Source organism: Xenopus laevis, chromosome 1S (genome assembly GCF_017654675.1).
Source record: "Xenopus laevis strain J_2021 chromosome 1S, Xenopus_laevis_v10.1, whole genome shotgun sequence".
Classification (NCBI taxonomy): Eukaryota; Metazoa; Chordata; class Amphibia; order Anura; family Pipidae; genus Xenopus; species Xenopus laevis.
The window spans coordinates 135,250,692-135,276,191 of NC_054372.1; the positions used below are offsets into that span (position 1 = coordinate 135,250,692).

The window sequence follows — 25,500 nt, forward strand, 5'->3', positions numbered from 1 at the left end:
CAGATTTTGTATGTGAATAGGACAGTAGGAGGGAATTCCCTGTAGGACTACCTAACCACCCCAAACACCAAGGTAAATAAACTTAGCATTAAGCAAACAATTAATACACTGCCCTTTCATAGAACTTCATTATGATGCCTTTTTCTCCACCCAGATCACTTCTCTATAACTGAGTGTGCCCAAGATACACCTTGCTCGTTAGCACTGCAGGGGTTAAACGGGGTTGCCTGTTTCTCAGTGCAGAGACTACACTTTCTCATCCAAAGTGTCACAAATGACTTATTAACGCATTGTATGATGCTGGGGGTTATTTTAGCATAATTATGCTTTGTTTACATTTGAAAGGGGAGGTCAGGATATTGCTAAAATGACTAATTTCTGATCTATTAACTTAATATGGTACTGCTGCCAGACAAACAGACTGGCAACCATTATACAAAATGAGAAAGGACTGGAGAGCCTTCCAGTATGAATAAATGTAGTTTTTATTGAACCAATACATGTTTCATACCAAACAGGTCCTTCCTCTAGTGTGCTTGCACCAAAGGAAGGACCTGTTTTGGTCCGAAACGTAGTGATTCAATAAAAACTACATTTATTCATACTGTAAGGCTCTCCAGTCCTTTTTCATATTGTTGATGTGTGGAGATGGCTACTCTACTAAACTGTTAAAGAGCCTGAACATAAGACTTTGGAGGATCTACTAAGGAAATAATGAATTGAATGGCACATATTATAAAAGAAGATGTATACACAGTATAATAAAAGGAATATAATGTAGCTGCCCTCCAGCTGTCTGCGTGGAATGCTGACACAACCGAGATCACACGAGCAAGTGAGAAGAACACATGGCTGGCAAGATCTTTAAGTAAATGAAATATAAAAGAGGTTTCTATGAAGTGCACAAATAATCAGATGTGGCTAAACACATACCAATGCACGGCTAGATATGCCCTGGGCAGATAAATAGGGTTATGAACTGCTAATTTTACTGCTCTGCATGACAAAGCTGAATAAAGATTGGGAAAGAAAAGGTAAGAGCAGGGCTTCTGTAGAAATGCACAGAGCACCCCTGGGTGAGGATGCCTTGCATTGCTTTAGGGGAACTCCCATTTCGGGCTGGTAGAGATCACCTGCACTTGATGGAAAGGCAGATGTGTGTTTCCACAACAGACGCTAAAGAGATGCTAAACTGAACGCTTTTGTCCTTTTAACGAGCTGCAAGTTGTCACGGTTGCATATGCACTCCTCCTCCTCTTATTTAATGCTGCTAAAATAAAGCCTAAATATTATTTCAATGCCATCGGATCCCCAAGAAGAAATACCCTCTACTTTGTAACCAGAATGAACTCTTAGCAGCATCTCTCCTCCAAGCTACCCCCGTGCCAGGGACCATTCTCCAGCGTCCAGCCAATATAGATATGCTATAAATTACCCGGTAACCATGGCTACTCCGCGCTGATTGGCAGATTGCTTGGCGACGTTGCTGGGGACGTCACGAAATCTGAATAAGGATGCGCGAATTGCCAAGCTTGGCACTCAGAGCCGATTATGGGGCACAGAGGTGGAACGGGAGAAAGTGACATCTAGGATTGTGGAGTAGGACACCCTCCCTAGCAGATTGGTTTGGGGATCACTGCCGGAACGTTGGAGCATGTGGGAATAAATGACAATATTGGCCACCTGTCATCTGAGCTATCCACAGAGTCAGTATTGGTGAAAACAGGCGCCCCCCTAGGACTGTGCCAGGGACACTTGCGTACAAGGCCCGCTGGGACTGAACTTATATTTGGGTCTTTGGTTGGGGAGTCTATGAGGATTTCACTGGAGTTGGCTTCTGCTGCAGCTGTTTCTTCCAACCATGATGGCCCATTGCGCTGGGTGTGAGAGGCCCATCCTGGACCGATTTCTTCTTAATGTCCTGGACAGAGCCTGGCATGTCAAATGTGTGCAGTGCTGTGAGTGCAAGTGCAACCTGACCGAAAAGTGCTTCTCCAGGGAGGGCAAGCTCTACTGCAAAACTGACTTCTTCAGGTAAGTACTTGCCATGGACTGGTGCCCATCCTTCAGTGGGAATTAAACGGCTGCTTAGGCTGCCTGTTTATTTTATACATTGCGCATACCCAGCAATTGCAACTGGTTGGGCATGGCATCTGAGTGGCAGCACATTACCCTATTATACCCCATATCATACCCCATATTATACCCCATATCATACCCCATGGTTCAATCAGTGGCCAGTCCTGAACGCCCTCTAAGCCACATTCGTGCCAAGGAGTATTTGGATACACGCTGCAAATTTACTCTAGATGTGGAACTTGGATAAATACATTTCTATCACAAAAATATACGCATATGCGTATTATTTCAGTATAAACAATCGTTCTGGGTTGCAATAACAGAACAGAATAGATGTAACCGCTGTTAGAAATATTAGTATAGGGGGATTATTAAGATAGTAACAATTATAGAATTAAGTATCGGGGCGCCTACCAGGGGTTAGGCTAGTATCCCCGATAGGGAAATAACGAGGATATTCGACCTTAGGTGCCTGTTTGATATGAGCAGCTGCTAAAAATACCTTATGTTTTATTGAGGCCTCTGGTCCCAGTGTTTCTATACGGAAATGTATTGAAACCAACCTGGTAATTAATTCAAACACAGAATTGGAACACCATCAAAGATTGGAAAACAAGAAGGTTTTAAATGAATTATCAAAACAATCAGACACCATTCTCTACTTTGGGTAGTGTGTAGACAAGCAGCAAATTTGAGCAGTGACCCCCAGCAGACAATACAGTTCAGATTCACCAAAAGGTGGTCACAAAAAACACTTCACTATCGGAAAGAAGATAATATGTATAACTGACATAAAAGCTAGCATCCACTGAACATGTTTGCTGTTCATATCGCTTGGGGTGGAATTATCCCCAAACGATATTATCACCCTAATTACTAAGCTTAAAAAAAAAAGCGCCTCAATCAATATTAACACCTTATATTAAGATCATGGGGACAAAGTATCTAAAAGTGTGTGTTATGTATGTGGGCAAACGTAAAATGAGCGTTATAAAAAAAATAATAATTCAGTGTCCTAATTTTAGGCACCCACAATGCTTTGTTTCACCCACAATGCATTGCAGGTACCTGTTCTTTTATTCCCAGGGTAATAGCACTAAGAATACTAAAAAAAAAAATCCGCTCATAAAAATTGCATCAGAAACCTTAATGATTCAGTCGATATGAAGGGTAAAATTACAGCTTAAAAACGGGAAAATATTGACCTTGAATGAATAGAGGCCCATATATATATATTTTAGCGCAAGTGTTTCAGCTCATGCCTTATGTGTGCATGTTTCTGAGCAATGTAGTCTATAGATGATGTGAAGGTGCTTCATATTCAGATCCTAATTTATTTCGCTGCAGCTCAGATACAGAACACCACCAGGCTTGACCAATACCTGTTTTTACCTTGAACAAATATAAGACTTCTATGTTTTCTCTTTTGTCCATTCATATATATATATATATATATATATACACATACATGTGCTTAAATTCAGAAAAGCCTTATTCTCAGTGCACATCAATGCCATTTATACATAAAACTGAAGAGTCCCCACTCCCCAGGCATAGAACAATGGGGTATCCATATTAAAATAGAGCGACAATGTTCCATTTGTCAGAGCCCCTGATTGCAGAGGAGTTACCAGCAAAGACAGGCACTGGGGCATTGCTTTCCACCAAGCAGCTGGCTTTTGTCATGTTAAATCCGAAATTCTACTTGCTTACATATGTAATGGTTCCAAATCCCTACATGTAAATAAAAAAAAGTCTAAAACCCCCTTTTTTATGCAAAGGAAAGCGAATTATATTTGTTTTTGGCTGATGGGCTCAATGAATGTTTTTGTTTTTTTGCAGAGATAAGGTTAATCATGCGATCTCCTTTAAATATGTCTTTAATGTAACTTTCCGGTCCACGAATAGCCCCTCCCAACTAATGTGCAAACTCTTTAGGGGCATTTAATGATTTTTGATAAGGTGCAGGTGAGCTAATTATTTCCTTGGATAAGGCTGGCATGACTTATGACCTCTAATACAGTCACTAAATCAAAGTCACTGGATGCACAATGAAAGGTCTGGCCATATAAAAACCCTGCCCAAACCGAGAAAACAAATAGGAACATTTTCCATTGTATTTATTCTCTGTGTTCTCTAAAATAATTCCCCGCCCCAAAACATATATGAATTATGTATATTTTCCCTCACACTGTGTTTAGGTGTAACCTTTTTTTTTATTTTTTCTTATAAAAACAAACACCACCTTTACAGTCACATAGAACTGATTTTTCTTCACTAGTCGTAAAACTGAAGAGAATTATTTGACATTGTGTTTGCTTGTACCAATGTGTAAAGGCGTATACTCCACTGTAAGTAGCATTCTGCTGTTTAAATAAATTATAAACCAATATCGCCGTTTTGGTTCCATTTTAATTTCCTGATTCCCCTAAATAGGAAAGTTTTTTTTTCCCATACAAAAATTCTTCGAGCGTTAGATTTATCCAAGCAGGATATATGGTTTGTGGATCCCAGGCAATGATTTGTGCACCAATAAATTGTGCCCAGCACATATCGTGAGACATTTCAGCTGGTCCTACAGCTTCGCTTTGCAGAATTGCTAAACAGAATTCACAAGGAACATTAATCTGCTGTTTTCTTCAAATGAAGCTTTTGATTTCATAGATTTTTTTTTTTTATCAAATCACCAATATGTCAAAAAAAGCCCCATGCACCTTTTATGCTTACAGCTTGAACTACAGGAATAATTCCGACTGAACAAAAATTGTAAAAAAAAATATTTAGAAAAATAAACAACACTTTCCAATTGTACAGTGCCCGAACAATTGCGTGCGATCATTTTATTGGCGTCTCTAGGTTTTAGAATGATTCGTTTTCTTTAGTGGAATTGTTTAAAAGTCATAGATACAATTCAGACATGGCAAACTATGTAGTTATAGAACTGAAATAAAATATCCATCGGAATGTTAAGGATAATAATGCTCATTTTTACATTTGTAAAAAAAATATATACATTTTTATTGTAGATGTTACATTGTTGCTACTGCGTAAAAATCTGTTAAGCGGCTTGTCCACTGTAGTTGACTTGCAGGCACTCTATGCAATTACTGATAGCTTTTAGAACTTAACATTTGTGTTACCTTGTAAGGTTTGGGATTTTTATTTTCAGAGGCACACACAACTGATACTGTTTCTATGAGAAACAAAAGGAAGGCAATTGTGTTGGCTAAGGGTGTCTTTGCAATTACAGTCCCAATTGAGGCACCACCGAGAGTACACTTATTTTCTAAGCACTGAAGCATGTTAGAGGTTGTGTTACCCTTCATAAATCTTATGTCAGTGTGGGGTGCGTCAGGTAATTAACGAGTACTGCTAAATACATTGATTATTCTGTGAGCGGGGACATTCTATACACCGCATACTAACCCTGTAATACATTTATTCTATAACGCTTGCTCGTGTTGTGTAGCGTTTTGCATGATCCAACTATCTATGCAAATACCCCTATGTTTGCCTTAAATAAAGGCCCAGTGTCCACTTTCTTTCATTGATTATATATGTCTTTATTTCTTTTTTACGCAGGAGATTTGGCACCAAATGTGCAGGATGCTCCCTTGGGATCTCTCCAAGTGACTTGGTCAGGAAAGCGAGGAATAAGGTGTTTCACCTGAACTGTTTCACCTGCATGGTGTGCAATAAGCAGCTCTCAACAGGCGAGGAACTCTACATCATAGATGAAAACAAATTTGTCTGCAAAGAGGATTATATCAGTGCCAGCAGTCTGAAGGAAAGCAGCCTCAACTCAGGTGAGTGTAGGAGGGCAACTCTCAGCAGCAGCAGTATAAAATGGCTTTATGACAGGTGTGGGGTAACCAATGCTTCCAGTCTCAAGATCTCTGGATATTTATTTATTAATTTACTAATTTATGTATTTATTTATTTATTTTAACATTCACCTTCGTTTTCATACCTTTGATCTCATAATGAATAAAGCCAATCGAGCCCCTGCGTGATGCTCTTCTTTCCCTAATATTGGCCTGTAAATCGCAGACCTCACGAGGAAACTTCGGGCGACTTTGGAAAACGAATCGCCGCGTGTGATTAGCGACGGCGATTTTTCATTTTAGCCAGCGCAGAGCAAGGGAAGGCATTCCGGGCGATTAGTCGCCAGGCGACTAAATCTCCCCAAATCGCCCAGGAATAGTTGCCAGACACACCTGCCAGACACACCTGCTTTTGTTGATCAACCAGTCGAAGTGCACTGTCTCCCCTGAAGGCACCCCACCCCGGTTTTTAGGCAACTACAGCTTCCTCACTGAGAGACTGATATCGACTGACCGATCATTAAAAAGCAGAACATGGTTCTGTGGATTAATATTTTTGTTGCATGAACTTGCATCCCATGGCTCACTTTAAAACAATATTTATAAACGGTGTATATGGCTAAAGTCTATCCGTGTGAGTAAAAGACACAAAATGAGACCAACCCTGTACATAACCAAATACATTCTCTTCAGCCGTAATTCACTGTTCTTTGATTCCCACTTAGTGACACTATTGTTAGGGTTGTAACGGGACTGCCTCACTGGTGAACCTGATAAAGAAGGAAACGATTTGAAGCACTCATGCTTAATTTTTTAGTTATTTTAACTATCCCATATTCTCAACATTCACTATGAACATAGCTTTCACGCAAATACAGAGGGCTTTCCTAAATTGTTTTCGGAATATAGGTAGCAGTTCTGCAGCTTTTCTTCGCAAAAGCAGTGCATGATGGTAGTTGTAGTTTTAACGACAGCTCGTGAAGTACTAGCGTTGTGGACTCTCACGCGGAGTTGTGTTTACAGTGCGCGTGTGGTTCATTTTGTGACTCCACAACGATGTACAGAAATAGAAGGCGCATTATGTTGTAAGGCATGGGAAAACACAGTGTAATAATAACGTATACCAACATTTTCTTTTATCGGATGCTTTCAATAAAAGGTTACTGTTAGGTGCTTCATTGCGTTAAGAATTGGCAATGACGCTCTCACAACATTACAACTGCGTTTGATGTGTACACGTTGAGCGCTTCCCCGAAAGAGAACCTATAGCACGTGACCCATCGTCCTCAGAAGGCGGGAATTAGTGGAGGGAACGTATGTGCGTCTTGTTTACTGAGTTAGACGCCTATTTTGCACAGCATTGCTGTATATTGGCCAAATAATGTGTCATACCTCCCAACATTTTGGAAATAAAAAGAGGGACAAAAAAGTTGCAGCGTGACCACGCCCCTAATTGGCATGTTCATTTTAAAAAAATTTGCAGGTTAGAAAAGTTTGAACATATTTATGTGGTTTTTTTTCAGTTATATTGTTTCAATTACTTTTTTGCTTATCTAGATTGCTTATCTAGATACATTTGAATTGTTACAAATGTATCTAATCTTCTATTGTGGCTGTTCTGGGCTCTCTGCCAAAAGCCAATTAAGTTAGAAACTTTGTTTCTTTTTCTGGCTGTTCACTGCAGAGAAAAACTGGACTTTCCAGTACAAATGAGGGACTGCAGGTTGAGCTGTCAAAAGAGGGACTGTCCCTCTAAAAACGGGACAGTTGGGAGGTATGTGTGGTGAACGTGACACACACACACACACACGCACACACACACTGAATAATGTACTCCCATTGTAAAATATAAGGATAATATGTCACCGAGGAGTACCATGACCATTCGGCCTCGTGCTTTTATACAGGTCATGAAACTCCGAGGTGACTTCTAAAAATCCTCATATTTTCCAACAAGGGGTACTTTATTTATTATAATACACAAATGTTAGTAAATCATTTGACAAAAATGACATCACTATTCACCGTTTATAACTGATGACATCACTAGTCACCTTTATAAGGAAATAATTTACAAGATATTCATGGCTTTTGTGTATTAAAAGCATATTATAAGTCACAAGGAGTTTCATGACCATACAGGTCATGGAACTCCGAGGTTACTTTTAATAGCCTCATATTTTGCAATAGGGGGTACTTTATTTATTATAATACACAAGTTTTAGTGAGTCATGTGACAAAAATGACATCACTACTCACCGTTTATAACTGATGACCACTAGTCACTGTTTATAAGGATATAATTTACAAGATATTCATGGCTTTTGTGTATGATATATATATATATCTACACTTTCAGACACACACACACATATATAGGGGTGTATGTAGATTGACATTGCTCTATTACCTCTATGTTACTGTAGAGCAGGAAGGTAAGGTAAACAGGACAAAACTACCACAAAAAGTGGCAACCTTCTTCCTTGGTCTGTTTCCTATATTGTTATAGCCCAGTTGGAGTTAAATGTAACCACTTGAGACCTGAGTACCCAGCAGTGTATTAAAGCTATGTCTTTACATGATGCACTGTTCTATTTCATTTTATGCAAAGCCAATGTCACTGTTTGTTTCACCATTAGCTGAGATATTCAAAATTGATCCAAAATGTGGGTAACCTAGAAGCACAAGATTGTTCAAAGGGAATTGGTGATCAGGTTTATCAATGCAAATACAGAAAGAAAAAAAATGTAATTTTCTTGACTCGTTAAGTATTGAATTGCGAATTATACTTGGTTGGGTTGGTTTGGGTGGCAATGAGATATGATTCATGACATATTTCATTTGTGTCTAACCCCAGCACTTTGTTTGAAATTTCTTCTAATAATTTCGTAATCAGTATTCATTTTTGTTTTCTAGTGAGTTTTTTTCTTTTAAGAAGTCCAGGGTTTTGTATCAGTTGTGCTGTATTTGGACATTTATTATCTTTTGTCAATCCACTCTTGACTTCACTGGAACTTGAAATAATGCATATTCGCAAATTTCCCCCAAAAGCTCACCAGAATAAAAGACCAAAATTTTCAAATAATATATGTCATGCTTTCTAAGAAGAGTACCACGTGTGAATTTTATATATAGGGGCATTTAGGGCATTTTCCTTTTTTTACTGACACTTTAATGTGATACAAAGTTTAAAAGATATTGGATCATATTTGTAAATAAAAAAGTTTAGTAATTAATGATAGATCTCAGTGAGTTGCCAAATATAAAGCCACAATTACATTGTATGCAACAGTCTGCAACAGCATACAACATTATATTTGTATTTGTGTGTGGGATACAGCCTTTTGACCTGTTGTTGGAGTACACCCTTTATTATCCACCAGAGAAGAAAACCATAGGGCTCTATCGGGGGTAGTAGCTGGGATGCTGCAGACCTGACATCCCTGATTTATGACATTTTTATAGGCTGGGGTTGCCAGACTCTTTCATTACCCTGAATTCTGTAAGTCGGAACAAGGCAAGCTTTCTGACAGCTTGATTTTTAAGTTATTTAGTTCTGAAACAAATGGTTGCACGATTTAACAACATCTTGACCTGAACACACACTTCAGAGCAATATTGCGAAGTATGTATGGGTGCCATAAAACATATGCGTGCTTTAAGATGTGGGGTTCATATGCAAAAAAAGTCCACTGAACAAACACATGTTATGTAATTGCTCGTGTGTCATTTTGAAAGAACTAGAACTTGGCAATCAATGAACCCTGTGGCATTCTTTTCATTTGGCTTTGGTTGAAACACTTTTTATTGTTTAACTTTTAGACATGTCTTGTTCAAAGCAAATGCTAACCCATATTCACTATAGTAATGATCAGTTTACAAAAGAGGATATAATAAGAATGTTGTTTTTGCCTTTACAGTGTCTTCTTGCACAGACAGAAGTTTGTCTCCAGATATCCAAGACCCTATACAGGATGAGAGCAAAGAGACAGACCACTCCACATCTTCGGACAAAGAGACAGCTAACAATGAGAATGAGGAACAGAACTCTGGTACTAAAAGAAGGGGACCCCGGACAACTATTAAGGCCAAGCAACTGGAGACCCTTAAGGCTGCTTTTATTGCCACCCCTAAGCCCACCAGACATATTCGGGAACAGCTAGCTCAGGAAACAGGGCTTAACATGCGGGTGATTCAGGTAACAGAATATCAATATATTTTTTCTGTTCTATTCTTTACTGAACTTCTGGTATAACACAATGATTTCATTCTAGCACATTAAGTGCCTATTTGGCCTAAATACTAACTCTAAGTTATTTTGCCAGTCATGTGGATGATCATATCATACAAAACTGATTATCTGATTCCTTACTACTTAATGACCCCATATACATACCTTTGGTTCTCAACGGATTACTAGACCTTTTAATAACCTATTAATTCCGGTTAGTGTGTGACCAAAGAGAGCTGGATATTCCTTTATGATTTTCTTATATTGTTACTACTAGATTGTTCAGAGTAAAGGTGCCCATACATGGAGAGATCCGCTCGTTTGGCGATGTCGCCAAACGAGCGGATCTCCCTCCGATATGCCCACCTTGAGGTGGGCAATATCGGCTGATCTGATCGTGGGCCCTAGGGCCCAACGATCGGATCCTAACGATGACCAAACGGGCGGTCGGATCGCGGGACCGCATCAACGAATAGATGCGGCCGCGATCCGACGGGATTTTCTGTCCCATCCGATCGAGATCTGGCCGACTTTCGGCCAGATCTCGATCGGTGAAGCCCGTCGGGGGCCCCCATACACGGGCCAATAAGCTGCCGACATGGTCTGTCGGCAGCTTTTATCGGCCCGTGTATGGCCACCTTAAGAATCCTGCTGTTTTGGCCATTGCATAAAGGTGGCCATACATGGATAGATCCGCTCGTTTGGCGATGTCGCCAAACGAGCGGATCTCCCTCCGATATGCCCACCTTGAGGTGGGCAATATCGGGCAGATCCGATCGTGGGCCCTAGGGCCCAACGATCGGATCCTAGCATTCGGCAAACGGGCGGTCGGATCGCGGGACCGCATCAACGAACAGATGCGGCCGCGATCCGACGGGATTTTTAAACCCATCCGATCGAGATCTGGCCGACTTTCGGCCAGATCTCGATCGGGGAAGCCCGTCGGGGGCCCCCATACACGGGCCAATAAGCTGCCGACACAGTCTGTCGGCAGCTTTTATCGGCCCGTGTATGGCCACCTTAAGGTTAACACTGACATTTAGTTGCTTGTGTCAGAGCATTATTTAAGTATGTGTTTTTCATCTGTTGTAAAGATACTAGTCACAACCTAGGGAGGAGTCAGAGTATGACAAAGCTCAATAATTGAAAGACTTTGGTCTGTGTAATGGAGTGAATACTAAATTAGGCTGTTCTTTGGAAGCAATTTCATGTGAGATTAACCTACCTTAATGTGTTTTTACTTCTTAAAACACAATGCAGGTCAGAAGAATTGTTCTTTGGCTTAGTTACTAAAAAACTTAGATGGCTGCATCTAGAATGTGGTCTTAATTATACAGCCTTGCTGTACTTTTCCTCCTATTTTAAGAAAGTGTTTGATTCTGGGAGTAGCTGTTTACTGAAGCTAGGTTTAAGGGCAATCCAAGCATCTTCTTGCTATAGGATAAATTGATTTGCGGCCCTGCTACCTTTACCTTTTTGTGACAAGGTTTAATGTCCTTCTGTGGCACTCACATCCAAAGTTAAAGCTTGTGGAATTCTGTGACATTTTTATATAGCCTGGTCAGCAATTTGCCTTTTCAGGATGTGTTACCTGATTTGAGGGAGGCTAAACTTTTTTTATTTTTCGATGCACATGAAAACTAAAATTATTACCACAATAATGGGCAACAGTAACGCTGATTTCCCCCCCATGATAAACACTGCTCACACTGATGATAATGGGGTTCATAAAAAATTAACATTTTCTTTCTTTTGCTTCTAAGAATGATCTTGTTTGCATCACATAATGTTTCGTTCTCTCTTTTTTTCTTGCTTTTGAATTTGGTATATCATTAGCTTTTTCTGCTTCTGTTATTTCTAAGATCATTTTTTGTTAGTAGATACAATTATCACTTAATAAGAAAATGAGTATTTCAAGATGCATTAGTATAGGTACTTAGAACCTGGACAATTGTAATTTATTTCAAGAGATATCAGTAACACACGGAAACAAGAGAAAATGTTCTTATGCATTTTAAGTTCAGCTTACTTTCTTAACCCCAAAATAGTTCTTTACAAAATAGAAACATTGCTTTTTCTTCTTTATCTCTTTATTATCATTCTTGTTATCTTTCTTTATATTTGGCTGCTGTCCCAATTTTTATTCTACTCTTAAAACCGATCCCTGAGCCCTCCCCTGATATTCACGTTGCTTCAGTGTAAAAAAATGGTGTTTTTTAATCCTTATTTCTCTAGCAAAAGAGTGAGGTCCTTCCCTTGTCTTTCAGGCAGGGGGTCTCAATTCATCCCCCTGAAAGAGTTGTAATCCGGATCCTATAAGCTCTTTAGAGGGGCTTGTACAGGATATGATGCTTTTGATAAAGTGGTTTTCATGTTTGATGGTTTTCATGTTCTTTCGTTCTCGGCTTATCCCAGTAAGAATTCTTCCAAAATTCACAGTAATCCCTCATTTTAGGGGTGGATCTGTATGACAGGAACCAAATTCAAGAGATGAGATGTAGACCTATGGGGTTTTTCAAATTCCATCACAGTTCCACTCTGTGAGCTTGTGATTGCCTCTTTATATCCAAAGACAGGTCTGCAGAAGTATTTTTCTAGAAAAGCATTCTCTATCAAATAGTTAGCTGATTTAAGGACACATGGAAAAAGAATCAAGAAAAATGAATCCCAGAATACAGTAGAACCCCTATTTTACGTTTTTCAGGGGACCAGGAAAAAATTATGTAAAATCCGGGAAAATGTAAAATCATGGAAATGTGTTAAAGTTACTTTTTCTTCAAGTACTGAAATGATATAACAATAGAGTCAGTTTTACTTTGAGATACAATATTTAGTGTTAATAAGAAGGGTTAAGCATTGCAGCGTTAATGTTACACTATGGGGGGCATGTACAAGGCCTCTCAGTCACATACTGTACATAACTTAAAGCAACAAGTGATTGGTGCAGGACTGTATAAGGGGCAGACTAATAAGAACTGACCATTTACAGGCAGAACCATGGCAAAATATACATCTGGTTAGTATTTTAAACTTCTTCATAATAACATTCATAGAGGGGGAAAAACTGTTTTTGGGTACATCAGAACAAAATTTTGATGAAAAATCTGGGAAAAAAATTACTTAAAATCAGGGAAATGTACCCATTGAAATGCATTATAAATTGGGGGGACCAGAAATGAAAAAATGTAAAATAAGGGAAAACTTACAATCAGGGTACTTAAAATCTTTAATCAATAAATATCAGATTCGCCCAACTCAAAAATAATTAACTCAATATATTTCAGCTACAAGAGTTATATATATATAGGTCAAATTTCATTTGTTTTGTGTGGGGGTACATTATTTCAAGCTCATATATTATCATTATTTTATTTCCTTATAAAATTCAGATGACACGTGGGTATGTAATATTATACATAAATGAAATCATATAAAAATGTAAGCTGTCACAATGACTACTATATAAAGGTGAAATGACCTACAACTATGGGATCCGTTATCCGGAAACACTTTATTCAGGAAGCTCAGAATTACTGAAAGGCCATCTATCTAAAGGCTGAAGATACAAATTACAGATAGATCCGTTATCTGGAAAACTCCAGGTCCTGAGAAATTCTGTATAACAGGTCCCACATCTGTATCACTCAAAGTTGAAATAGAACAATAAAAAAATGTATATAATGGTCCAGAAATCATTAAAATAGTATGGGCTTGAGTTTTCTAAATAATAGCATTTAAACTAAGAATCTTCATGAGAAGGTACTGTGATTGTTTTATTAATAAAATTACACACTTATGCAATAGTTTTGTTTACTATTGCTCTGAAGAACGATCTAAGTGTAGCGTTTTTGTCCTAGGATTTTATAATAGCAGATGAGCAACATGCTGACATGTAAGCCACGGTGGATATGTATGCGTATAGTATATTTCCTTTTACTTGTATATGTTTCATTATCACTGTAAGAAAACAACAGCCAACAAAGACAAATCAATTTCTGTAGAGACATGGTGTTATTCATCAACTTTTTTTTTTAGGGGAAGGCAATATCTCATTTTAAAATAGTTTAGGACTCTTTCTAGTTACCATTATCTTTAAAGGAGAAGGAAAGGTTAAAACTAAGTAAGCCTTATCAGAAAGGTCCACCTAAATATAACAGTAAACCCTCAAAGTAATGCTGCTCTGAGTCCTCTGTCAAAAGAAACACTGCATATCCTTCCTTCTATTGTGTACCCATGGGCTTCTGTATCAGACTTCCTGCCTTCAGCTTAAACCTCCTTGCCCCGGGCGTGAGCATGCTCAGTTTGCTCCTCTTCCGCCCCCCCCTTCTCTGTTGTAATATGAGCCCAGAGCTATAAGTGAGCAGGGAGAGTCTCAGGCACGAAGTGATGTCACACCAAGCTAATACTGCAGCTGCTATCCTAAACAAACAGAGAGCGTCTAGAGCTGCTTACTCAGGCATGGTAAAGCATTCTACAGAATAAATATAGCAGTCTACCTTGCACTATTGCAGCTAATCTATTGGCAATAAAATCCCTCCACAGCTTTCCTTCCCCTTTAATGTCAACAGACCATGGTGCGGCTGAATACCCATAATGCAATGTGGTGCTACTGGTGAATAGGAAACCAGCCATATAAAATGAAATACAATTGCATACAATTTTTGTGAGACTTATTTTGTGTAAATTTTTTTATAGTTAAGTGTTACTTTTAATTTCAGTTGCATACCTTTTTAATTGAGGTTCTCTTCTTATCTAGATGTGCACTGGTTAATTTCTACCATGACACATTAAAGTAAATGAAGTTTAAGTCAAAGGTGCCATCCCTTAGGGGCAAATTCATCAATGGTCGAATATCGAGGGTTAATTAACCCTCGATATTCGACTGGGAATGAAAATCCTTTGACTTTGTAGGGCCCTACTTCGCATATCGAAGTCGAAGGATTTTGCGCAAATAGTTTGATCGTACGATCGAAGGAATAAACGTTTCAAAGGATTTTAATCCAACGATCGAAGGATTATCCTTCGACCAAAAAAATTTAGCCAAGCCTATGGGGAACTTCCCCATAGGCTAACATTGGGTTCTGTAGCTTTTAGGTGGCGAACTAGGGGGTCGAAGTTTTTTCTTAAAGAGACAGTACTTCGACTATGGAATGGTCGAATAGTCGAATGATTTTTAGTTAGAATCCTTCGATTCGAAGTCGAAGTCGCAGTCGAAGGTCGAAGTAGCCTATTCGATGTTCGAAGTAGCCAAAAAAACACTTAGAAATTCAAAGTATTTTTTCTTCTATTCCTTCAATCGAAGTAAATGAATTGGCCCCTAAGTGTAGCCTGTTTTTCCTCACACTGTGCAACACTACAGGGCCTATTTATTAAAACTCGAGTTTTAAAGTGGAAAAAAAAACCTCCAATTTTTTTAAAGAAAAACTTGATTTTTTTGAGATTTATTATACCCCAATGCTAAAAAAAATTTGAATCCAAAAATACTCCAGCTCAAACCTGTCGAAATCATGTAAAAGGCAATAGCAGAGGGTCCCTTTAACCTCTGGAACATGTTTTTTTGCTTCATGATTGTCGAGAGTTTCAGGCTGGCTTTCAGTCAATAATCTAAAAAAGTCGAGTTTTCAGCTGTCAAATCGAAAAAGTCACACAATTCAATTGTCAAGGGGGTTCAGGTTTGGGAGTTTTTTTTAATAAAGTGAGAAAAAGTTGAGTTTTAGTAAATAACCCCCTACATGTTTAAAAAAAGGTGTCAGTTTCCAACTATCATGTTACCGTCATATTGACATTTATTCACTTTTCTCAGAGAAATAATTTTTAGAAAATGGGAACATTTTAGAACATTATACAGTTTACATTTCCCTTGAAACCACTTAGCTTCTACCCATTTACTGTCACAAAGCATGGGCATTGCTAATACATATTGTTTATAAGCTCTCACACATAAGGCAAGCAAATACATTGCCTATGTTTTTCTTTTCTACCCAACATATATTGTATAGTGTGGCACGTTATAATTTATACATCATTTACATTAGTATGTCACCGATTATTAATGGAGAATGAAATATATTTCTCTTTGCTGATATTCAACAATACTTTACAGTCAAGATGGTCAGAACTGATAACTGCAACTTGACATAAAACTAGTGAACCAAGTTACTACCACCCCCACCCCCCAAGATTCTACTGTATTCAGTACTGAACAAATGTCACCCTAAGAAATTATTCCAAACCCTTTTCTATCATGTTAATTGAGCAAAATAAACTTTACTTACACTATATAAATATATATATATATATATTTAATTTTGTTTCCTTCAGTCTTGGAATAAGGAATAAGTTGTGTATCACCCCAAAATCATGCATATGTGCCAGAATGAGGGACCTAATGCCCATGCACAGTGTCCTACAAAATAACAGTGTGAACAGGGTGGGGGAATGTGAGGAGTGTCATGACGTCTAGGAAGTGCTGAATGGAAAGTGAAAGAAATTCACTTCCCCCGACTCTATGCCTGAGGCATAGAGGTGGGGCAGGCAATATATGATAGACAGCTCAAATTTTTAAACACATTTATAACAGGTATTGATGTTTTAATGAAAAAAAGAATTTGGGTTCCATTTAATTTGAGAACATTATACAGCTTTTTATGTCTGGGTGACAAGTCCGCTTTAAGTTTGCTTAAACGTCATTTATTGTGGATGGTGATGTAGCATCATAAGTAGGAATACTGACCTATACCTTATTTTGTGTAACAGGTTTGGTTCCAAAACCGAAGATCCAAGGAAAGGAGAATGAAGCAGCTCAGCGCTTTGGGGGCCAGGAGGCATGCTTTTTTCAGGAGTCCAAGGCGTATGCGACCCCTGGGAGGAAGGCTGGATGAGTCAGAAATCCTGAGCTCTGGGCCTTACAGTTACTATGGAGGTAATCCACAGCAAGGTGCAACTGTCCACTTTCACAGCCCTCAAAGATCTTGTGTTCACAATAGAACAGATAACCCACTTAATGTCCCTTACCTTTTATTGTAAAAGTAATTTAAAATGTTGCTATGAGGCAGGGGGGGGGACAAGAGAAACTTAATGTGTCACTTAAGTGTCACTGTCCCTGTAAACCAACCACACAGGGAGCAAAAAAAAAAAATGTTATTAGAAATTATACACTTGTTTGTGGGCCATGAAATTACTGTTTGAATTATTGCATTCTAGTGTGATCATGTGGTAGTTCACCTCTCTAAGCATGAAACCAAATTTGCTGCACATATATATATCATCAGCCTGTCATTAATATAATGGGACCACATTTCCATGGTGATATGTTAGATGTTATTACTAATATTATCTTTTACTGATATAGTGCTGACATAGTCTGCAGTTTTTTACAGAGACTAAACAGATTTCATCTTTGTATGGCACTGTATAAATGTGCTGCCTCTACGTAAATAAATAGGAAAATAAAGAGGAAACCCAGGAAAACACAAACCTGGACTCAAACATATTTGCCACGTCGGACAATAATCACTCAACTTGAAAATTTTGTTTAAAGGGCTGTGAAAGAATAATACATAATATAAATACTGTATCTGGATTGCTTTTTTAATGGGGACATCCATATAACAGTATTTCCCCTTAATCAATTGTTTTGCTATCAACATGAATTTATGCTGGACTAGTTAATAGAAATTAAAAGGCATCATCCTATTCTTATTATTACATAGGAACAGAAAATCAGCAAATGAAGAGCTGTTTATGTAAAGGGTTTGCAAAGCATTCGGCTAGCTACACTTTAGTTTGTTCATAAGTCTAGGTACGGCCCCTGCTGGCTACTTCTGATTCAGACGCCACAGGAGGGCTATGGGAGATGATAAGTGATGCCCAGAGTGGTAGTATAAGGGAAAGAGTAACTCAAAGTGCAGTGACACCTACAAAGGGGCGAGAAAACGTAAATCACCTCTGAAAAACAGTTATACAAATACAAAGGCTAGATGTAAAAAAATTGTATTGAAGCTTATTTCTCCAACTAGTGTTGCCAGACCTTCAAGTAGCCATATTGTATTCAAATACACTTGGGAAAAGTTCGATTTTTTCCCCTTGTGTAGATTTACTAAAAAAATTTAAATTGTACAGCAGATGTATAAAAACAGGGAAAAGACAAAATATAGATCAGTTTTTAACCTGGCGAGAAGAAGTGAAACGGTCAAGAAATTTTACTTTTGACAAACCTGCTCCTTACAGCAGATCTGTGTGTTCTTGAGGGATTGAGGGATTAAACCCTGATCTCTAACATCTCCATCCAATAAAAGAGAACTCGAGCTGCAAAACACTTGGGTGACAAAATGCTGAAAATCACCCTGTCGGACATGGGGGATAAGGACAGTAGTGTTGTAAGCTCAAACTTAGTGGTTAAAGTGAAGAGTAATGTTCTTTTGCATCAGTCAAATCTTTAAAAACGAATTTAAATACACAGTTATATCACTTTCCGTTAAATAGCAATTAAAATCTAATGTAATAGTTATAATGATTGCATGATTGTGCTACAATAAATTCCCAAAAACTATGGCCTTGCATCTGATAAAGTCAGTGAGCAATGTGCTGACACTCATGTATATAACAAAAAGTTATATTACTCTAACACATGAAATCATATATAACCTTATGTCTCAAAAATAAACTTTAAAAATTTTTTTTTAACTTTTTAACTTTATATTATTAGGTTAGAAGTGCATTGGTTTCTTTACCATCTAATTCATTCCAGTCCATCCATTAACTTTGCCATGGCCCTTCACAGTTTGGTTTTCTTGGCATTGCTAAAATACAACCCCCAGCTGGGGGGTTTTGTTTGAATAGGAAACTTCTACTGGAAAATGATTGCAGGCCTCACAACTTTCCTATAGATAAGCTTATTTATTTGACAATTCTCTTTTACTTTCAAGTAAATATAACACTTGTAAAGTTTTTTGCACCATGATATACAGTAGCTCTTTGCCAGTTATTATTATAATTTATTTATATGCTGCTGAGGTTTACACAAATTATGTAGCATTTACACCAGCTCCTGTTCCAGTGGAGTTTACAATCTAGTTTCCTATCACACATTGACACATCACACAAGGATTTAGTCTGTGTGTTATGCTGTTAGCATTTTGCATACCTCCCAATAAATGTCACAAACTTAAATGAATGGTAGCCTATTTTTAAAGAAAACTAAATTGCCATACAACAGAAAACACCACAATTGTATTTCAACATGATTATAGAAAATTAAAAAAAAAGTTAATTATGCCATTATAGTAACCACCTAGTATAGACCATTTAAATGACCTTGAATATATGAATCTGTAGTTCAGCAGAAGCTATGGGTCCAAGCCTGAATTGGCAATCTGTGAATTATGGCACATGCCATAATGGCGGCTCTAAGATACCACAGACAGTCACTATTTATTGGGCCAGTGGGTTACTTTTTGGGCCTCTGTGTACTTTAAATACTAATTTAATAGTGTCTATTGTGAATCTCAGTCCTGCATGTGGACCTAAGCCATTCTACTTTTTAGTACACAGGAGCATAACAATAGGGACAGCAACCCCTTCAGCGGCTTTAGGGCCAATATTATAAACAGACATGTATATAAATGTCAATATAACACACAATTTCAGCATATGCTTGTGACAGATTCTTCAAAAATGATGCCATGGAGCTGGTTCTACTGACAGATGCCTCTATCAGTTACATATTCTGCCCCTGTCCTTTTTATATCCTATAATAATCCGATTTTATATCATAGTTAGAAATACTTTCTGGGTCCCGCTGTTAGTAAAGGATAACTTAAGCAAAGTCAAAGATTTAAGTCTGTTGAAATAAGTGCTGTGCCCTGTGCTGACCTGCAATGTGTATATGTAAGAATGGCCATGGCGATTGGATTTATTTGCTATATCTCAAAATGAGGTTTATCAGAAAGCCAAAAGGTATTTTGAAGATTAGCTGATTGCAAAGCCTCAGTGAGAGATTTTTCATGAGGGTTTCTTCCAGAGGTCTCTTTAATCTCCTTTTCCCTCTCAATCCTCTAACCACCACCTCCTCCCTTGCCTTGCCTTGCCTTCCCCTCACCTCCTTAAAGGTTTCCTTCATTGCCTCTCCAAAGTTCGCACTCTGCTGCAGTAGAAAGTAAGAAAGAGAGGGCATTGTGAAGGAAAGATGTAAGAGCTTGCCCCCCCTTGCACTCCCTACACTCCCCGCCACCCTCTGTAGTGTTGCAGGGGACAATACCACAGCTGCTTTCTTTGTACCTTATTCAGACAACAGTTGTTCCAATTACCTTCACATTCCTAGAACATATGGAGGGTGATTGGAAGAGAGCAGGGTACCCTGCCTTTCTCTGTTTGTTTTCTCTTTCCTCAGATTCACAATTTACCCATTACAATTATCATTTGTGTCATGTGCCCCCTGAAAACCCAGACATTAATAATATTCAGAGAGGCAATGACATGCAGCAGCAGCAGATTCTCCCTTTCCGCTCCCTGCCTCCTCTCTCTCTTTTCATGGCCACCTTGCAAGTTTCATGTACCCAGTTTTGTCCTCCTCCTCCTTCTACATGTATCCACAATGCTGTTGTCACTTACATTATGTCTGGACAGAAGAATTAAAGTGTTGTTTTACCCTATGTTTCTTTTTATGTTTTCCTGCTGCTTTTTTCCTCGCCCTTCACTTCAAGAAAACAGCATCTGCAAATGTCATGCGGAAAATGTTCAATACACTAGAAATATCAATCTAAAGAGCAGCTTCTGGGCCAAAGACATAAACACTGTCCATTGCTGGGTGCATTGGGCTGGAAGATCAACCTGGATAACCTTACACAGTTACAAGTTGATATATGTTAGTCTGGGCTGAAACTTGTACTTCTGTTTGTGTATATCTTTGTGACCAGCCAAAGGGATCTCTGTGACACCCAAACATTTTCATTATGCAAACTAAGCAATGACTTACAAGTCGTTCAGATTAATTGACTAGTGGAAATCTCCAGCTTTGGGTGTATATAATTTAAATGTTCACAAGTCTATAAAGCTGCATGCATTTGTCTCTCTCTCTTCATCCTTTTCATCTTTCTGCTTGCTCCTCTGATTGCACTCCTTCTCAATATTTGCTCCTTACACACACACAGACACACACATGCACCCCTTTCTAACTTGCCTTTGTCATCTGTTAGGGTAAGGCCACACTGGGCGTTATGGGGAGATTTAGTCGCCTGGAGACTAATCGCCTCGTCTTTGCGGTGACCAATCTCCCCAAACGCCTTCCCTCGCTTTGCGCTGGCTAAAATGAAAAATCGGCGGCACTAATCACATGCGGCAATTCATTTTCCAATGTCGCGGGAAGTTTCCTCACGAGGCAATTTTGGAAAATGAATCGCTGTGTGTGATTAGCGCATTTTAGCCAGCGCAGAGTGAGGGAAGGCGTTTGGGGAAATTGGTCGCCGCAAAGATGAGCCGATTAGTCGCTGCCCAGTGTGGCCTTACCCTTACAAGTTGGATGTGTCTTGTGTCTTTGAGCCGTGTGAATGGGGATGTGTGTTTACCAAGAACTGTGCATTCAGTGCCCTCAATAGATCTGCGTGTCAAGAGATTACAGAATCAGTCCTTTCTTATTCGGAGCAGAAGGGGGAAACAAAGGAATCCAAATAAACCCCTTTATTTCTTATTCTATAAGTGATTTAGTTACACATTCAATTAAAAAGATACTAGAGTAATCGGTGGATTCTTAGACAGTGTTATGTGACTTTGCCTTCAGCTTTCACAAGTAAAAGGATATTGTTGCCAATTTATTTCACCCTTGGACATTCAAAGAAAATATACATACTGTATATGTTTCTATGTATAATATATATATATATATATATATATATATATATATATATATATATATATATATATATATATATATATATATATATATATATATATATATATATATATTGAAAACCTTTTCCTTTTATCTCTGATTGTAAAAATATAATTTTTTCAAATGAGGAAAAAAATGTTGGAAAAAGTAATTATTTTCCCATCTGCTCCCTCCTGCAGCCTTGTAATCGCTCCTCCCTCCCTCCCTCCAACCCCTGCACACTTAATGCTTTGCCACACTTACAAATGGGTTTTATTCTGCTGCCTGTGTGATTTATTTGTATATTTGGCTTATTATTTAGCATTAATTAGGGCAGAAGAACATTGACTCAGGATGGCCTGGTGCCATAGAGACAGGCTTACTTCACTTGAGTAGAAAAATGGCAACTTTATCAATCTATAACCTTTACTCTGGAAAGCAGAGGTTTTTTTTAGATCATTTGTCTAATTTTTTTAGCTAATTTCCAGCTCTATAGTTTCTATAAACAAATCTTAGGACAATATTTCCATTGAAGTAATTTAAAAATAAGTCCATTTTCAGTACTATCAGTTTCACTTATGTTAATTTAGTATTGAAGCTAGACATAAACAAAAAATATATATTGCTGAGTATCAGGACATGTATTAGTTCTTACCCCCCCCTCATTATATCTGAGTTATTAATGTAAGCACTGAATAAGTAAATCTGCTGGAAAACCAGACTTTCCCTGAAGCACACTGACTTCTCACTTTCTCAATTTCATCTATTTCATCTTTTTTTTTCTCGCAGTTTTAAAAATATTTTCTCACGTACTCTCTTGTTTATTAATTAATGCAAAACAAGTTTTGGACTTTTTAAGGATTTTCAATTTTTTACATTGCGCTTTCATTTTTTTCTCTCCTTTTTAATTGTGCTACTTTTATTGTCTCCTGTGTACAACTGCACGAGAGAGCTCATTTACATTGCCTCCTGTTATAAAATAAAAACAAATCAAACGTATATGTTGAACCAGCCGTATACACAGGTGACTTGGGCAATCAGTTTCATGCTAGATCCAAATTGTACTCTGTGGTTAAACTGTGAGGGTTACGTAGAGCTCTAAGAGTGAGAAAAGACAAAGACATTCCTTCCCCAGAGCATCAGTGCCTATTAAGGTAATAGAGGTTCTCTGCCAAGGCTACCAGTAGAGAATAACTGTAAATGGGCTTTTTTTTGCCAATTGATATTAATGTGGTCATGTAATGGGGGGTGATAGAAGACGTTAACAAAATAACTATTTGCATTTGTCATTCTTTTGCTATGATTCGACATACATTAATGTTCACGTTGACATGACTCACAGTGTTGCTCACTGTTATATTTATTTTCCCTTTTTTAGATTATCAAGGAGATTATTATGGAAGTGGAAATTATGACTTTTTTCCTCATGGACCACCATCTTCCCAGACACAGTCCCCAGCAGACTCTAGCTATCTACAGAATTCTGGACCTGGTTCAACCCCTTTAGGTCCTTTAGAATCTCAGCTTTCTGGACACCACCCTTCAGAAAACCAAAGATATGTGGACATGATTTCCCATCCTGACACTCCCAGTCCTGAGCCGGGTATGACTGGCCCCCTCCATCCTATTTCTGGTGAAGTCTTCACTGGTGGTCCTAGTCCTCCCTTTTCTATGTCTAACAATAGTGGCTTTAGTGGTCCTCTGCCCCATCAGAACCTTGACATTAATGAAGCCACTGTATGGTAATAAAAGACACTTGTTGACTTGTTGAAATGATCTCTTTAGTTGACCAGAAGTCATTCTGTCTCTTTCCTTCTACTCTTCACTCAACAATTGGGTGCTTGTACGCCTGATTCCAACAGACAGGCCCAACCAACCTTGGAAATGATTCAGTTCCGTGGTACATTTTCTCCTTGCTGAGCGATGGCTGAATCAACGTAGGAGTGGGCAATCTGGGGTGATTAAAAACCAAAACCAAGAACGACACTAAACCAAAAGCCATTTGTATGACAGCAGAAGAGAAACTGCAATCTGTACAAGCTCTCCTTGTCCTGTAGCACCGGAGCCACAAGTCCAGTTATCGGAAAGAGGGAAGATAAATGGGACCAACATGGCACCAAAACCAAAACACACCTTCATGACTATTTATTATGAAGCTGCCTCCCTACCCAGCTTGAGAACCAGGAGAAAGCCTAAAACAACAAACTCTACATGGTACCACGTATAACATTTTCTGGACCAGAAACCCAAAAGGAGGCGTTTCACTAGAACAATCGAGTTCAAATATTTTGTATTTATTTCACATTGAACATGTATTTTTAAGAATGATAATAAAAAATGGTTACAGGGGTTTTGTGTCTAAGCTCAAGACAATGTTAAAATTAACAGGGAAGCATTCATTTCAGAAATGTCCTTAACGCTGCCTGCCACCCCATTAAAACCTATTTTGTATTTACACGTAAGCCATTTCTAAGTCATTGATTTAGTTACTGTCTTCTCTAAGTTTTGTTCTTTTGGAAGCATTTCACATAATGATCATACTACAAAAGATAATTTCTGTTTATTGTGTGTTTAGGTGGAACTGTTATTCTTTCCATACTGGGTGCTTTCCTATGTCTAAGAAAATACGGGACCAGCTGAAACGATTGAATTTTCTGTCTACTGAGCTTACGTCAAGTTTTTTTTGTATTGATTAAATCCTTAGCTGTCATTAACACTGACTTCCTAAATCAAGTTCTCTGGTTCAGTTGATACATTACCTCAATGATAGATATAAAGCTGCAGTACTGTTGTAGGGTGCCATCTAGTGATCTCTTTCACCAGTGTAACTCTTCCTGTCAATGGCTTAATGGAATCCCAATGAACCTGATCAAAATGTGAAAATCTATAGTCTCTCTTTAACAAAAAAAAAAAAATCAGGATAAATAAGTGGAAGAAGAGATGATAGGACAAGACTCCCATTTGCTGTATTATAGTTTTAAGAGGCTTTGAAGCTTCACATTTGCTTATTTTGTATAAAGAAACATGAAAAATGAATAAAGTAAGTTTGTGTTCCTGATTATTTATTGTATATTGTATACCTGCCTTTTCATTTCATCCAACTACCCTTGCCAAAAAATAGGATTTCTAAGTGTGAGCACTTCATAAATAAACACTAAAAATGCTTGAGTCAATAAAAAGCATACTCTCTTTACATAGGGCTTTGCAGTTAGGTCTTAAAGGGGTGGTTCACCGTTAACTTTTAGTATGACGTAGAGAGTGACATTCTGAGACAATTTGCATTTGGTTATAATTTTTTATTATTTGTGGTTTTTGAGTTATTTAGCTTTTTATTCAGCAGCTCTCCAGTTTGCAATTTCTACAATCTCATTGCTAGGGTCCAAATTACCCTAGCAACCATGCATTGCTTGAATAAGAGACTGGAATAGGAAAAGTAGGTGGGCTAAATAGAAAGTTGGGTAATAAAATAGCAATAACAATACATTTGTAGCCTTTCAGAT

The 25,500-nt window shown here is 38.2% G+C and overlaps 1 protein-coding gene across 1 annotated transcript; it reads left to right on the top strand.

The window, feature by feature from the left end:
- Window positions 1-1,305: 1,305 nt before the first annotated feature.
- On the top strand, window positions 1,306-25,070 carry lhx5.S (LIM homeobox 5 S homeolog; the record flags this gene model as incomplete). Its single annotated transcript, NM_001090569.1, is given in 6 exon segments — window positions 1,306-2,034; window positions 5,662-5,885; window positions 9,824-10,101; window positions 16,891-17,056; window positions 23,379-24,677; window positions 24,678-25,070. Coding segments are annotated over 5 exon segments (1,209 nt in total).
- Between the last annotated feature and the right edge of the window lie 430 nt (window positions 25,071-25,500).